The sequence below is a fragment of the Schistocerca piceifrons genome, chromosome 5 (genome assembly GCF_021461385.2).
Source record: "Schistocerca piceifrons isolate TAMUIC-IGC-003096 chromosome 5, iqSchPice1.1, whole genome shotgun sequence".
Taxonomy (NCBI): Eukaryota; Metazoa; Arthropoda; class Insecta; order Orthoptera; family Acrididae; genus Schistocerca; species Schistocerca piceifrons.
In genome coordinates, this window is record NC_060142.1 from 669,542,408 (window position 1) to 669,558,488 (window position 16,081).

Sequence of the window (16,081 nt, forward strand, 5' to 3'; positions counted from 1 at the left end):
TGTTGCAATATGCTTGGGAGAACAGTACATTTTCAGGCAAACAAACTTTCGAAATTACAGTAGTTACAATTTTCAACAACAGATGGCGCTGCGGTCTGGGAAACTCTATAGTACGATATTTTCCACATATCCACCATGCGTAGCAATAATATGGCGTAGTCTCTGAATGAAATTACCCGAAACCTTTGACAACGTGTCTGGCGGAATGGCTTCACAGACAGATGAGATGTACTGCTTCAGCTGTTCAATTGTTTCTGGATTCTGGCGGTACACCTGGTCTTTCAAGTGTCCCCACAGAAAGAAGTCACAGGGGTTCATGTCTGGCGAATAGGGAGGCCAATCCACGCCGCCTCCTGTATGTTTCGGGTAGCCCAAAGCAATCACACGATCATCGAAATATTCATTCAGGAAATTAAAGACGTCGGCCGTGCGATGTGGCCGGGCACCATCTTGCATAAACCACGAGGTGTTCGCAGTGTCGTCTAAGGCAGTTTGTACCGCCACAAATTCACGAAGAATGTCCAGATAGCGTGATGCAGTAATCGTTTCGGATCTGAAAAATGGGCCAATGATTCCTTTGGAAGAAATGGCGGCCCAGACCAGTACTTTTTGAGGATGCAGGGACGATGGGACTGCAACATGGGGCTTTTCGGTTCCCCGTATGCGCCAGTTCTGTTTATTGACGAAGCCGTCCAGGTAAAAATAAGCTTCGTCAGTAAACCAAATGCTGCCCACATGCATATCGCCGTCATCAATCCTGTGCACTATATCGTTAGCGAATGTGTCTCGTGCAGCAGTGGTAGCGGCGCTGAGGGGTTGCCGCGTTTGAATTTTGCATGGATAGAGGTGTAAACTCTGGCGCATGAGACGATACGTGGACGTTGGCGTCATTTGGACCGCAGCTGCAACACGGCGAACGGAATCCCGAGGCCGCTGTTGGATCACCTGCTGCACTAGCTGCGCGTTGCTCTCTGTGGTTGCCGTACGCGGTCGCCCTACCTTTCTAGCACGTTCATCTGTCACGTTCCCAGTCTGTTGAAATTTTTCAAACAGATCCTTTATTGTATCGCTTTTCGGTCCTTTGGTTACATTAAACCTCCGTTGAAAACTTCGTCTTGTTGCAACAACACTGTGTTCTAGGCGGTGGAATTCCAACACCAGAAAAATCCTCTGTTGTAAGGAATAAACCATGTTGTCTACAGCACACTTGCACGTTGTGAACAGCACACGCTTACAGCAGAAAGACGACGTACAGAATGGCGCACCCACAGACTGCGTTGTCTTCTATATCTTTCACATCACTTGCAGCGCCATCTGTTGTTGAAAATTGTAACTACTGTAATTTCGAAAGTTTGTCCGCCTGAAAATGTACTGTTGTCCCAAGCATATTGCAACAAACGGTGTATTTCTATCGCTGCTCGTTTAGTTTTAATTGCCGCTTCAAATATACCGGTCATTTTTGAAACACCCTGTATCTTCTCCTTGGAGTAAGCTTGTACATTGGCAGTATGTGGTTAAGTCAGAGAAGAATGCCACGGTAACTGTTTTTTGGGCTGAGTTTACTTTCGAATGAAAAAAAATTAATAACATGAAGCACTACACCAGACAGTACCGAAGTCCACATACTCGTATGTCCGCATTGCAGAAGCCACACTTTGGGGAACGTGGTGACAACACTGGCTGTTCCATTGAGAGTATTTTGCTGGTTGGAATATGGCGCCGAAGATCCCGCTAGTTCCTTACTTAGACTAAACCACTGCTGAACAAAATAAACCACTACTTTTGTCGGTGCCTGACCCAGAGAACTCATTAGGAATGAACTGCCCCCCACAGCCCAGTCGCTGGATTAAATACAGTGAAGGCATCAGAATGCAGCTGTATCTGTCTGAAGCCACAGAGGTAAGCGGGTTACGCGGTCAGTGACCTTCTGTGGCGATAACGCTGATGCCCGTTGGCCCGGCAGAATCTTCTGCCTGTCGTTTTCTGAAGTAGCCCCTGCGGTCCCACTGTGTTGGCCACTCGCTTGATGCCTCCGTCTGCCTGGTTGTTATATGAGAGAGCGAAGAGGCTGAGCGGCCTCAACGTGGTATCCCTCCTCACCGCCCCGACGGACAAGTGGGAGTGGCACATTCCGAAGTCCCAGAAGACGACGGCCCCTCTGCCGGCGACCTGTGGAACTGCCGAACCCGGAGGCTCGCTGTCGATGTCCAAGTGTGTGGGCACCTGTGTCGTGGGAGTGCTGATCTTGTCAGCTTCCGGAGACTACATCGCCTATAGTTGGCGATTTCTGTCTATGATCTGTAGTACTGAGGTGTCCTACTTCGGAACAGAAAATTATGGAATATTTCTAGTCGGAAGGATCGGTGCATTGTGAGGGCTCACCTGGTTGATGTGTTTGCGGCGTCTGTCGCCTTCTCGAAATTGCACTTTGACCATTACTCGACATAACAGATATGTTCAAACCGCTGACAGGCAGCGTTGACAGCGTCTGGATAAGCCTCACCTCATCCTATAGGGATTATTGATACCCAGGAAGGGAGGGGGCAAGAACAGTCAGGTGAATAACCGAGAGTTTTGACTGATGCGACATCCCATGCAGTTTTTTGGCCTGCCTACACCCATCTTGTGGGGAGGAGCAGTAGGAGGCTAAAAATAATGCAGACGCCTCGTCCAACAGATGATACTGACACATCTTGGCCATTTGTGTCTTGAATGCGCCGGGAAAGTTTCTCATAAGACCACTGGTAGATGGAAGGGTGCCATATGCAGCCAGGCAATGCCATATTATGAACAAGAAGTGCCAAATTCAGCAGCTGTAAACTGGGTACCACAAGGGGGAAAAATGCGAAGCAGTGTTAGGAATTGTTTTTGCCAATGATTCGAAGACACCTGTGGGAAACTGTTGCCTGCATCAGTGACAATTAACCATGAGTAACCCAAGAAAAGGCCTACAGAGTCTAAGTGGAGGTGAGACCATGCTGATGATGTGTCCAGCCCAGGAAAGTATCGCTGAGCTGGAACAGTCAATATTAGTGTTGGTCAGCCAGTCTTTTGTTCAGGAATACATACCCCAATGACCTTTGTGGAGGAGCATCACTCAGCATTGTCTGAGGGCTTGGGGAATCACTACTCAGGTGCAACCATTGTCCCCCTCAAGCGACACATTGCCGTTAAGAGTTATTTCGTTTCGACGATACCAGTACGCTTGCACTTCCAGGTAGTATAAGTGTTTGCGGTCCCCTAGCCAAAAATGGTCGACTAATCAAATTACATCCCTGATGACTGTGTCACCTAAGCATTGGCAGGGGGACTGTCGAATCCAAGCTTCTTCTACTTCGATATCCATGTGGGAATAGATCTCTAGTGCCGAGTTGAATTCCAGGTCTTGTCCAAATGCAGCCTTCAGAGGATATCAACATTGGTGTGTTGTACCGTTTACCTAAACATTACGTCGTTGTTGAATCCCAACGGGAGCAATCCTCCCTGCTGGATATGACAAGTAGCGTTCTCGCTTCCCACGCCCGGGTTCCCGGGTTCGATTCCCGGCGGGGTCAGGGATTTTCTCTGCCTCGTGATGACTGGGTGTTGTGTGATGTCCTTAGGTTGGTTAGGTTTAAGTAGTTCTAAGTTCTAGGGGACTGATGATCATAGATGTTAAGTCCCATAGGGCTCAGAGCCATTTGAACCATTTTGATATGACAAGCTGGTCTGGTTGAAATGTTGGAGTTGGCCTTGAACAGTGGCAAACGAGGTTTATGATCATCTAATAGAGTAAAATGTTTGCCCTATACATAATCGCGTAACTTCTTCAGCATGAGGATAATAACTAGGACTGCCTTTCCTCTTTTACTTTTTGTTAAATCCAGCCTAGTCGTCAAATCTGGGGTGTCTAGGAAACCTGCTTTCTCGGATCGCTAGACAACATTCAAACAAATCGTACTAGTGAATTTTATTATAAAATGAAAAAAATACAATACTTAAGTTTGTGTTACACGGAAGTGTTGCAAGCAAAGGGCGGCATGCAAAATAAGCAATGTTCTTCAGTATAAAAAAATTCCCTAATCCCAGATACGTAGATTGTACAAGCAAAGTAACTAGTGTTACCTTCTGTGTAGTTAGTTTTAAAAACTTGTTACATTAAAAAGTTTTTTATTTAAATAATTATTTTTAAATAGAGGGTCATTCAAAAAGAAAGAACAGATGTCAGTTGTTTATTATTGAGAAACTATGAAGGACAGAAACACATTGAGCATGTCACTGGAGAGAAGAATGTTCAAAGTTTTATGTTTGCACAGACACTATATCACACACACAACTTGAGCACCATGCGTTCCTCGAGAAACATCGAAGCGGTAGTCCACTTCATACCATCCCTGTTTATTGAATCGACAGCTTCAACAATTTGATTTCTCAGCCCTTGAAGAATATCTGTCGCAGGTAGGACAAACACTCTGTCTTTTATGCATTTCCACAGAAAAAATGGCAAGGTATGAGGTTTGGTGACCTGGGAGGCCAAAAGAAATAAACAGTATCTTGTTGTTCTAATCCAACGTTGTGGGATGGTGTTGTTAAGATATCGGCGCACCTCAATGTTTTAAGTGAGGCTGGGAACCGTCATGCATAATAATGAGATCCCTGCAAACTTCGTGAAGTTGAGGAAACAATCAATTTTGTAGCATTACTGTCGCAGTTTCCACCGCAAAAAGAGAGGTCCATAAACTTTGTGAACAGAAACGGCCAAAACGCATTCAGTTTCGCTGAGCCTCTTTCATGTTCGACGACAATGCCCGGATTTTGTAACCTCTAAATTCTTACATTATGGCGGTTTACTTTAGGCAGTAGCTGAAATGTCGATTCGTCCGAAAAGATGAGTCGTTCGGAAAAAGTGTCCTTTGCGATATCCTGGAGAACTGCAATCCAAAATTCGTTCCTTCTATTACGGTCGCCGGGACACAGTTTCCGCAGTAACTGCAACTTGTAAGGCGTCGTTTCAGAACACCCACACCATTGTTTGAGGAAGTTGAAATATCTGACCTGCCCTTCTGGTGGACATCCGCGGGCTCCGTGCGAGCTCATCTCGGATACGCTCGACATTTTCATCATACATGGTTGGCCGATCAGAGCTCTTTGCTTTCCATACGCGACCAACTTCCAAGAACTTTGTATGCCAGTCATAAATCCGCTCGTGCAGCTTCTTGCTGAAACGACGCCGGAATGCATGTTGCACTTGAACAGCGGATTGACTTCAGACGAATTCCAAAACACAAAATGATTTCTTCATGCAATAATTTACCAACAGCCGTATGTATTGTAGAAATTTATTTTATTTTATGGACTTCTATGTGCTACGAGTTTCGGCATTACATTGATGCCATCTTCAGGCCCGTTTACAATGAGTAGAAGAAATGTACTATTATAAAAAATATAGAGCATACGTTAACAATCGACAGGTATCATGTTAACTATGTAAGTGGCTCAAAAATACACTCCTGGAAATTGAAATAAGTACACCGTGAATTCATTGTCCCAGGAAGGGGAAACTTTATTGACACATTCCTGGGGTCAGATACATCACATGATCACACTGACAGGACCACAGGCACATAGACACAGGCAACAGAGCATGCACAATGTCGGCACTAGTACAGTGTATATCCACCTTTCGCAGCAGTGCAGGCTGCTATTCTCCCATGGAGACGATCGTAGAGATGCTGGATGTAGTCCTGTGGAACGGCTTGCCATGCCATTTCCACCTGGCGCCTCAGTTGGACCAGCGTTCGTGCAGACCGCGTGAGACGACGCTTCATCCAGTCCCAAACATGCTCAATGGGGGACAGATCCGGAGATCTTGCTGGCCAGGGTAGTTGACTTACACCTTCTAGAGCACGTTGGGTGGCACGGGATACATGCGGACGTGCATTGTCCTGTTGGAACAGCAAGTTCCATTGCCAGTCTAGGAATGGTAGAACGATGGGTTCGATGACGGTTTGGATGTATCGTGCACTATTCAGTGTCCCCTCGACGATCACCAGTGGTGTACGGCCAGTGTAGGAGATCGCTCCCCACACCATGATGCCGGGTGTTGGCCCTGTGTGCCTCGGTCGTATGCAGTCCTGATTGTGGCGCTCACCTGCACGGCGCCAAACACGCATACGACCATCATTGGCACCAAGGCAGAAGCGACTCTCATCGCTGAAGACGACACGTCTCCATTCGTCCCTCCATTCACGCCTGTCGCGACACCACTGGAGGCGGGCTGCACGATGTTGAGGCGTGAGCGGAAGACGGCCTAACGGTGTGCGGGACCGTAGCCCAGCGTCATGGAGAGGGTTGCCAATGGTCCTCGCCGATACCCCAGGAGCAACAGTGTCCCTAATTTGCTGGGAAGTGGCGGTGCGGTCCCCTACGGCACTGCGTAGGATCCTACGGTCTTGGCGTGCATCCGTGCGTCGCTGCGGTCCGGTCCCAGGTCGACGGGCACGTGCACCTTCCGCCGACCACTGGCGACAACATCGATGTACTGTGGAGACCTCACGCCCCACGTGTTGAGCAATTCGGTGGTACGTCCACCCGGCCTCCCGCATGCCCACTATACGCCCTCGCTCAAAGTCCTCAACTGCACATACGGTTCACGTCCACGCTGTCGCGGCATGCTACCAGTGTTAAAGACTGCGATGGAGCTCCGTATGCCACGGCAAACTGGCTGACACTGACGGCGGCGGTGCACAAATGCTGCGCAGCTAGCGCCATTCGACGGCCAACACCGCGGTTCCTGGTGTGTCCGCTGTGCCGTGCGTGTGATCATTGCTTGTACAGCCCTCTCGCAGTGTCCGGAGCAAGTATGGTGGGTCTGACACACCGGTGTCAATGTGTTCTCTTTTCCATTTCCAGGAGTGTATATATTGTATATCATTAAAACTATATGTACCATTAGGGCACATATGCTTCTGCCTATGTCATGCTGTTGTTAATAGTTTTCCACGTTTTACTCAAATAACGCATGATATATGAACATATGTGTATGCTATTATTCATAAAACCGTAACACACAGTTGTAATAGGCCATGCAACACATCAGATGTACTGCATACATTCGTATGTCCAGTGGAACAGTGGAAGAATTTTTTTAATAAAAATTAACCAATATAAATAACAATAAAATAAAATACAAGAAATGTGACAACCATGTCAGAATACATAGCTACTTACGTGTGGTCTAGGTCGTATTATGTGTGTACGACAAACTGCTGCCGCAATATTAACGATGAAAAGCATAAAAGAGTTTGTCTTAAAGCTCAGTTGCATTCCCGAAGTAGACCAATGCAATCGTACTATAAAATCATCTAACACCTGGTCATCATAGACACACCATTAGGCCCTTATGTAGGACAGCCACACATTGTGCTCAGTGGATTAATGCAATGCTAGTAGCTACCACAAGTAGTCAAGGTTACAAAGAAGTTTCTCAGTCTCTGTATATCAAGAAATGTCTATCTCCCAACATATAAGTCCTATACAATTATGCAGGATTATACCAAGTGGAATCGATTGAATAAAAAGGAAAGGAAGGAAAAGAGAAATATAGAAGGCCGCTTATATCATAGCGCTCTATATGAAGCTCACTGACTGTGCTGTGTGCAGCCTGTGGCCGGTTGGCATTGTTGGAGTAGTTGCTATTTTAGTGTTGGGCAGCTGGATGTGAACAGCGCGTAGTGTTGCGCAGTTGGAGGTGAGCCGCCAGCAGTGGTGGTGGATGTGGGGAATGAGATGGCGGAGTTTTGAGAGCGGATGTTCTGGACGTGTGTTCATCAGAGACAGTAAATTTGTAAGACTGGGTGTCATGAACTGATATATATATATTATGACTTTTGAACACTATTAAGGTAAATACATTGTTTGTTCTCTATCAAAATCTTTCATTTGCTAACTATGCCTATCAGTAATTAGTGCCTTCAGTAGTTAGAATCTTTTATTTAGCTGGCAGTAGTGGCGCTCGCTGTATTGCAGTAATTCGAGTAACGAAGATTTTTGTGAGGTAAGTGATTCACGAAAGGTATAGGTTATTGTCAGTCAGGGCCATTCTTTTGTAGAGATTATTGAAAGTCAATTTGCGTTGCGCCAAAAATATTGTGTGTCAGCTTAGTGTTGATCAGAATAGATAAGAGCGAAATGTCTGAGTACGTTCCGTTCTGCTCAGCTATTTGAAAATCAAATAACGTAAGAGGTTTATCAGCACAGTAATAAATAAATTTTTCAAAGGGGACGTTTCAATGTATACAATCCCTAAGACTAAGGGTATGACGTATAACCATGTCAAATCATTCTGTGGTTGCATTAAGGGCAGGTGTAGTAGCGTATGAGATGACTATCCGGATCTTAAGTACATCATCCAGTGTCATTATTTTCTGTATAATAACCTTAATGAGTCAGAAACTATCTGCATGGATCGAAATATCACGGTACCGAAAAACTAGTCAGAGTATTTGAATAGTTAAAGCCGGCCGAGGTGGCCGAGCGGTTCTAGGCGCTACAGTCTGGAACCGAACGACCGCTACGGTCGCAGGTTCGAATCCTGCCTCGGGCATGGATGTGTGTGAATTCCTTAGGTTAGTTAGGTTTAAGTAGTTCTAAGTTCTAGGGGACTGATGACCTCAGAAGTTAACTCCCATAGTGCTCAGAGCCATTTGAACCATTTGACTAGTTAAAGTCAGACAATAATAGACTTATACACATTAGCTGAGTGTTAGGAAGTGCAATGTTGCATCACGTATAAAATTGGTTAAGTGGCAACTCAAGAGTGCAACGATAGTTGAACAGTAAAACAGAGAAAACTATTAACAACAGCATGACATAGGCAGAAGCATATGTGCCGTAATGTTCAAATGGTTCAAATGGCTCTGAGCACTATGGGACTTAACTTCTGAGGTCATCAGTCCCCTAGAACTTAGAACTACTTAAACCTAAGGACACCACACACATCCATGCCCGAGGCAGGATTCGAACCTGCGACCGTAGCGGTCGCGCGGTTCCAGACTGCAGCGCCTAGAATCGCTCGGCCACTCCGGCTGGCATGCCAGTTCAGGTGGAATGCAGTGTCAAAGGCATTCGCGGTAGGACGGACGTCGATTCGGCCCATCATCCTCGCCGGGACAGTTACCACTGGATACCAACGATGCGCCAGCCACCTCTGAAACCAAGCAGTGTGAGACCCAGGAGCGGATGCAGATCAGTCTGCCTGAACCACCCCTATCGGTAAAGACTGCAGCAGAAAAGAAGAAAGGCCGCCGAAGGAGAAGCAAAGGGAATAGTGGCAAAGAGGCCGGCGCCGTAGTTTTAATGATATACAATATATCTCTTTGAGCCACTTACATAGTTAACATGATACCTGTCAATTGTTAACGTATGTTCTATATTTTTTTATAATTTTTTTATTATAGTACATTTCTTCTACTCATTGTACTGGGGCCTGAAGGTGGCATCAATGTAATGCCGAAACTGGTAGCACATATAAATTCAAAAATTTGAAAAAATTTCTACAATACATACGGCTGTTGGTAAATTATTGCATCAAGAAGTTCATGCCAGCCGTCGCCCCACGATCCATAATGGATCAACGAAGACAAAATAATTTCTCCGGTGGTGTTCCTATAAACACACAACAGCACAGCTGTGCCAAAACTTCAAACCTTCGTCTACCCAGTGACATGCGCAAAGTGTTTCTACCTTTTAAAATTTGTCAGTAAGAACCAAATAAAATATGTTCTTTCTTTTTGATGCACCCGGCACAGTAAGTTTCTCTAATTAAGGAAAATGATCAGGGAGATTCGGGTATCCAGATTAATAAATGCCGAGTAAACGCGGTTCCTCTGTACCTCATAAAACAGATTTCCATCGTGGAGCTTCTAACAACCCTACCACAATAAAGGTCAAAAATTAAATATGATTGTAGTGTTGCTCACGTTACTAAATATTGCATTTTCGGGCAACAACAAAGTTATATCATGTGGCAGGTGTCATTAGAGCACAGTTAATAAAGTCATTTCATGAGATAATGGATAAACTAGACACTCATCTTTTCGTGTTTCCCACGCCGGTCTCGCTGGTCTTGTTGTGATCTCATGGCTCAATCGTCGAAAGTCTAGGTGGTGGTGATTCCAAGCTCGGATGTAAAGACGCCTAGGTGTTATTCTGCGACATTCAAAAGTTTTATAGATGTGTTTCATAAACCATTCTTGAAGATTAAACTTTTGCAAGTTAGGACAATGATGATGTAAAATAGTAATGAGCACCCCGAATTTAAGTTACACTTCTTTTTTATTACTTTTGCTGCAATATCACTTCACAATATAAAAAATACTTGAAAATATCTTCCTCACTGTTAAAGTTCACATTTCATAAACTGACTACAATTTGCGTCTTTTCAACATGACGACCAAGACTTGACTCTCCAATAACCGCTTACGCGCCCAAAAATCAGAGTTACAAGTACGACAAAGATCATAGTGACAAAAGAAAGAATACACATAACAATAATATCATTGCAATATAAACATATCGATGTATCAAAGTACCTCTACATTAATGAAATCAAATCTGAATGTTGTCACAGAAATATGTTAACTATTTTACAGAAACACAGTAGAATATTGCTGGTATCGAGAGGTTGAGGTGAGGTGCCGCAATGGTTACGTAATTCACGTACCATTACAAGCTAAAGAGTTTTTCAGCACTGACTTGACAATTAATCTGCTCTGTTACAGCACGGCAGCGGGTGTGCACGGTGGCCCGGTAGTGACTTGTGTGTCTGTCCGCAGGGCGCAAGATGTCTCGCCCGGTGTGCCGGAACCGTGTGACGGGCGCAGAGGCGGACGAGAAGCTGTGCAACGCCTCCCAGAAGCCGCCGCGCCTCTTCCTCAGCTGCAACGCACACCGGTGCCCGGCAAAGTGAGTACCAGCCGACGGCCGTTGAGCCGCACCTGCCGTGTAGCCTGCGCCGCTCTAGATAGGCATCCGCCGGCGCGGTCAGTCCCGTTACGTGGGAACGATAGAGTGCCGGACGAAAATACACTACTGGCCATTACAATTGCTACACCAAGAAGAAATGCAGATGATAAACGGCTATTCTTTGGACAAATATATTATACTAGAACTCACATGTGATTACATTTTCACGCAATTTGGGTGCATAGATCCTGAGGAATCAGTACCCAGAACAACCACCTCTGGCCCTAATAATGGCCTTGATACGCCTGGGCATTGAGTCAAAAAGAACTTGGATGGCGTATACAGGTACAGCTGCCCATGCAGCTTCAACACGATACCACAGTTCATCAAGAGTAAAGACTCGCGTATTGTGACGAGCCAGTTGCTCGGCCACCATTCACCAGACTTTTTCAATTGGTGAGAGATCTGGAGAATGTGCTGGCCAGGGCAGCAGTCGAACGTTTTCTGTACCCAGAAAGTCCAGTACAGGACCTGCAACATGCGGTCGTGCATTATCCTGCTGAAATGTAGCGTATCGCACGGATACAATGAAGGGTTGAGCCACGGGTCGTAACACATCTGAAATGTAACGTCCACTGTTCAAAGGGTCATCAATACGAACAAGAGCTCACCGAGACGTGTAACCAATGCCGGCACCCTATACCATCACGCGGGGTGATACGCCAGTATGGCGATTACGAATACACGCTTGCAATGTGCGTTCACCGCGATGTCGCCAAACACGGATGCGACCATCGTGATGCTGTAAACAGAACCTGGATTCATCCGAAAAGTAACGTTTTGCCATTCGTGCACCCAGGTTCGTCGTTGAGTACACCATCGCAGGCCTTCCTGTCTGTGACGCAGCGTCAAGGGCAGCCGCAGCCATGGTCTCCGAGCTGATAGTCCGTGCTGCTGCAAACGTCGTCGAACTGTTCGTGCAGATGGTTGTTGTCTTGCAAACGTCCCCACCTGTTGACTCAGGGATCGAGACGTGGCTGCACGATCCGTTACAGCCATGAGGTTAAAATGCCTGTCATCTCGACTGCTAGTGATACGGGATCGTTGGGATCCAACACGGCGTTCCGTATTACCCTCCTGAACCCACCGATTCCATATTCTCTAACAGTCATTGGATCTCGACCAACGTGAGCAGCAATGTCGCGAGACGATAAACTGCAATCGAGATAGGCTACAATCCGACCTTTATCAAAATCGGAAACGTGATGGTACGCATTTCTCCTCCATACACGAGGCATCGCAACAACGTTTCACCAGGCAACGCCGGTCAACTGCTGTTTGTGTATGAGAAATCGGTTGGAAACTTTCCTCATGTCAGCACGTTGTAGGTGTCGCCTCCGGCGCCAACCTTGTGTGAATTCTCTGAAAAGCTAATCATTTGCATATCACAGCATCTTCTTCCTTTCGGTTAAACTTCGCGTCTGTATCACGTCATCTTGGTGGTGTAGGAATTTTAATGGCCACTAGTGTATTGATCAAATTCAGGATTTTTTTTCTCCGTACTGGAATGTAATAGACAAATGGGGTTTGCTGGAATGAGTAAAGAAAACATTGAAGTTTTCATTTCTATTTTTATTGAAAAATATTAATACCTTCACTGTATGATTGGGATTTTCACGAGGTAGCACTGAAAGGTGGTAGATCTACGGCTGCCGCCTCAACTCCGGTTGTGGTTATCTGAAACATGAAGCTAACATATCATCCGTTAGTTCATCATAGGGATTTTCAAAAAAATTTCTTTTGGAAAAATTGTAGATATTTGAAAAAAAAAACACCATTCTTTTCTGGGTGGAAAAAGTACTAAACATCAACATAAAAAAGTCGGCTACGATGAACTGAAGAAAATTCAGTTTGCTTCAAGGTAGATCAAAAATCCTTAAAATCCAATGAAAATTGTAGCTCGGTCGACGACACCATGCTGAAAAACATGGTTTTGGGAAGAACGCGTTTAAAGTTTGGGAAGTATTTATCATACAAGAAAAGGAACAAAGCTTGAAACTTATGGGATATCGTCGATGTCGCTCTGGCCAGTGGATGGCCGCCTTCTGCTACTTTGACCTGATACGCCCTCATTTTCGTCCTCAAAGCCCCTTTCGTCGCTGAACGCGTCGCTACTGGCGAATCTATCTTCATAGAATCGGCACACGTAATCGCAGATTTTGATATGAAGGGCATTTTCCACGTGCATTCGGCACCATGGCCTACATTGAACAGACACACGGCCAAATTTGAAGTAATATTGTGAATTTCGCTTCGGCTGGATGTTATTTTTGAAGCGTATCTCCAGATGAGACTATTGAAACTTTCACTCACATTTTGAGTACAGCCGCCCGAACAACGCAAATCAGGTTTACTAAGATCGGTATAATTAGGAAGAGTGAGCGCGGAAACGGTTCTCTAAAGAAGAGGCCTGCCATGCACGCACGGCTTCAAACGCTCACAGAATTATTAGTTCTTGGAGTTCGCCCATAATATTTTTGGGAATAATTCTTCAATGTACGAGGGTCACTTCAAAAGAAATGCACACTATTTTTTTTAATCCATCTTTTATTCTACATGTCTGAAAGTTTTACAGTGTGTAGATACGTCCTTTAGAAACAATATTTTCATTTCTCCACATAATTTCCACCCCTCTCAACTGCCTTACGCCATCTTGGAACCAGCACCTGTACACCCGCACGGTAAAATTCTGGACCAACCTGTTGGAGCCACTGTTTGGCAGCGTGCACAAGGGAGTCATCATCTTCAAACCTTGTTCCACGAAGAGAGTCTTTCAGTTTCCCAAAGAGATGACAGTCACATGGAACCAGGTCAGGACTGTAAGGCGAGTGTTTCAGTGTTGTCCATCCGAGTTTTGTGATCGCTTCCGTGGTTTTTTCACTGACATGTGGCCGTGCATTGTCGTGCAACAGCAATACATTCTGCTTTTGCCAATGTGGTCGAACACGACTCAGTCGAGCTCGAAGTTTCTTCATTGTCGTCACATATGCATCAGAATTTATGGTGGTTCCACTTGGCATCATGTCCACAAGCAAGAGTCCTTCGGAATAAAAAGCACCATAGACATAACTTTTCAAGAAGAAGGTGTGGTTCTGAATTTTTTTTTTTCTTGGGTGAATTTGCATGATGCCACTCCATCGATTGCCTCTTCGTCTCTGGTGAAAAATGATGGAGCCATGTTTCATCACGTGTCACAATTGTTCCAAGAAATTCATCTCCGCCATTCTAGTACTGTTCCAAAAGTTCACTGTATCCCGTTTTTCTTGTTTCTTTGTGAGCCACTGTCAACATCCTGGGAACCCACCTGGCACAAACCTTTTTTAACGCAAACACTTTCAGTATTCTGCAAACACTTCCTTCCCCTATCCCAACGTAGCGTGACAAATCTTTCACAGTGATGCGTCTGTCAGCAGTCACCAATTCGTTAACTCTTTGCACATTGTCTGGAGTGTGTGCAGTACGAGGCCTGCCGCTGCGAGGACAATCCTCAATATTGCCGTGCCCGCTTTCATCACGTAACCTGCTTGCCCACCGACTAATTGTACTGCGATCGACAGCAGAATCTCCATACACCTTTTTCAACCTGTTGTGGATGTTTCCCACTGTCTCGGTTTCACAGCACAGGAATTCTATGACAGCACGTTGCTTCTGACGAACGTCAAGTGTAGCAGCCATCTTGAAGACATGCTGTGACGGCGTCACTCACGGGAACAGGTTGAACTAACTTTGAAAACAAGCGGGAAGGGTGTATCTACACACTGTAAAACTTTCACACATGCAGAATGTAAACTTTTTTTTTTTTAGAAAAATAGTGTGCAATTCTATTGGAGTGACCCTCGTATACACATTCGAATTCCGCAATAAAAGAAAAATCGAGTTTTTTCGACCGACACCCTGTCGTTACCCTTAAAATCTTCCTAGCGTTTATCTTATAAAAAACTGAAAACGCCAAGACGCTGAGATGTCCTGCCTTTCGGTCGTGTTGCGGCGGCCTTCCTGAGGATGTAGACTTCTTTTGTTGTGGGTGCAGTGCTTCAGTATAGAGGCGTTTGACTGATACACTAAGGTGACAAAAGTCATGGGTTGCCTCCTAATATCGTGTCGGACCTCCTTTTTCCCGGCGTAGTGAAGAAATGCGACGTGACTTGGACTCAACAAGTCGTTGGAAGTCCCTTGCACAAACATTGAGTCACGCTGCCTCGATAGTCGTCCATAACTGCGAAAGTGCTGCCGGTTCATGCTTTTGTGCACCAAGTGAACACTCCATTATATCCCAGAAATGTTCGATGTGATGCATGTCAGCTGATCTGGATGATCAGATCATTCGCTCGAACTGTCAAGAATTTTCTTCAAATCATAAGCGAAAAATTGTGGCCCGGTGATATGGCACATCGTCAGCCATAAAATTGCCATCGTTGTCTGGCTGCAAATGGTACTGTCATCAATAGTACTTTCATTGCTATCGCGAAGATTTTGTCTCGCCGCTAGCATACTTTGCACACGACCAGAATCTCGTCGGATTTTGTGCCAGGTTTCGAGACACAAAGTCTCGTTGTGGAAAGTACACAACTGGCCATTAAAATTGCTATACCAAGAAGAAATTCAGATGATAAACGGATATTTATTGGACAAATATATTATACTAGAACTGACATGTGATTACATTTTTACGCAATTTGGGTGGAAAGATCCTGAGAAATCAGTACCCAGCACAACCACCTCTGGCAGTAATAACGGCCTCGATACGCCTGGACATTGAGTCAAACAGAGCTTGGATGGCGTGTACAGGTACAGCTGCCCGTGCAGCTTCAACACGATACCACAGTTCATCAAGAGTAGTGACTGGCGTATTGTGACGAGCCAGTTGCTCGGCCACCATTGACCAGATGTTGTCAGTTGGCGAGAGATCTGGAGAATGTGCTGTCCAGGGCAACAGTCGAACATTTTCTGTATCCAGAAAGGCCCACACAGGACCTGCAACGTGCGGCCATGCATTATCCTCCTGAAACGTAGGGTTTCGCAGGCATAGAATGAAGGGTAGAGCCACGGGTCGTAAGACATCTGAAATGTAACGCCC

The 16,081-nt window shown here is 45.4% G+C and overlaps 1 protein-coding gene across 1 annotated transcript in view; it reads left to right on the forward strand.

Moving 5' to 3' along the window:
• LOC124799190 (protein madd-4-like) overlaps window positions 1-16,081 on the forward strand; it is a 571,457-nt gene that overhangs the window by 191,463 nt on the left and 363,913 nt on the right. The window contains exon 5 of the mRNA XM_047262725.1: window positions 10,815-10,944. Coding sequence (XP_047118681.1) covers window positions 10,815-10,944 — 130 coding nt within the window. The remainder of the gene's footprint in view (window positions 1-10,814; window positions 10,945-16,081) is intronic.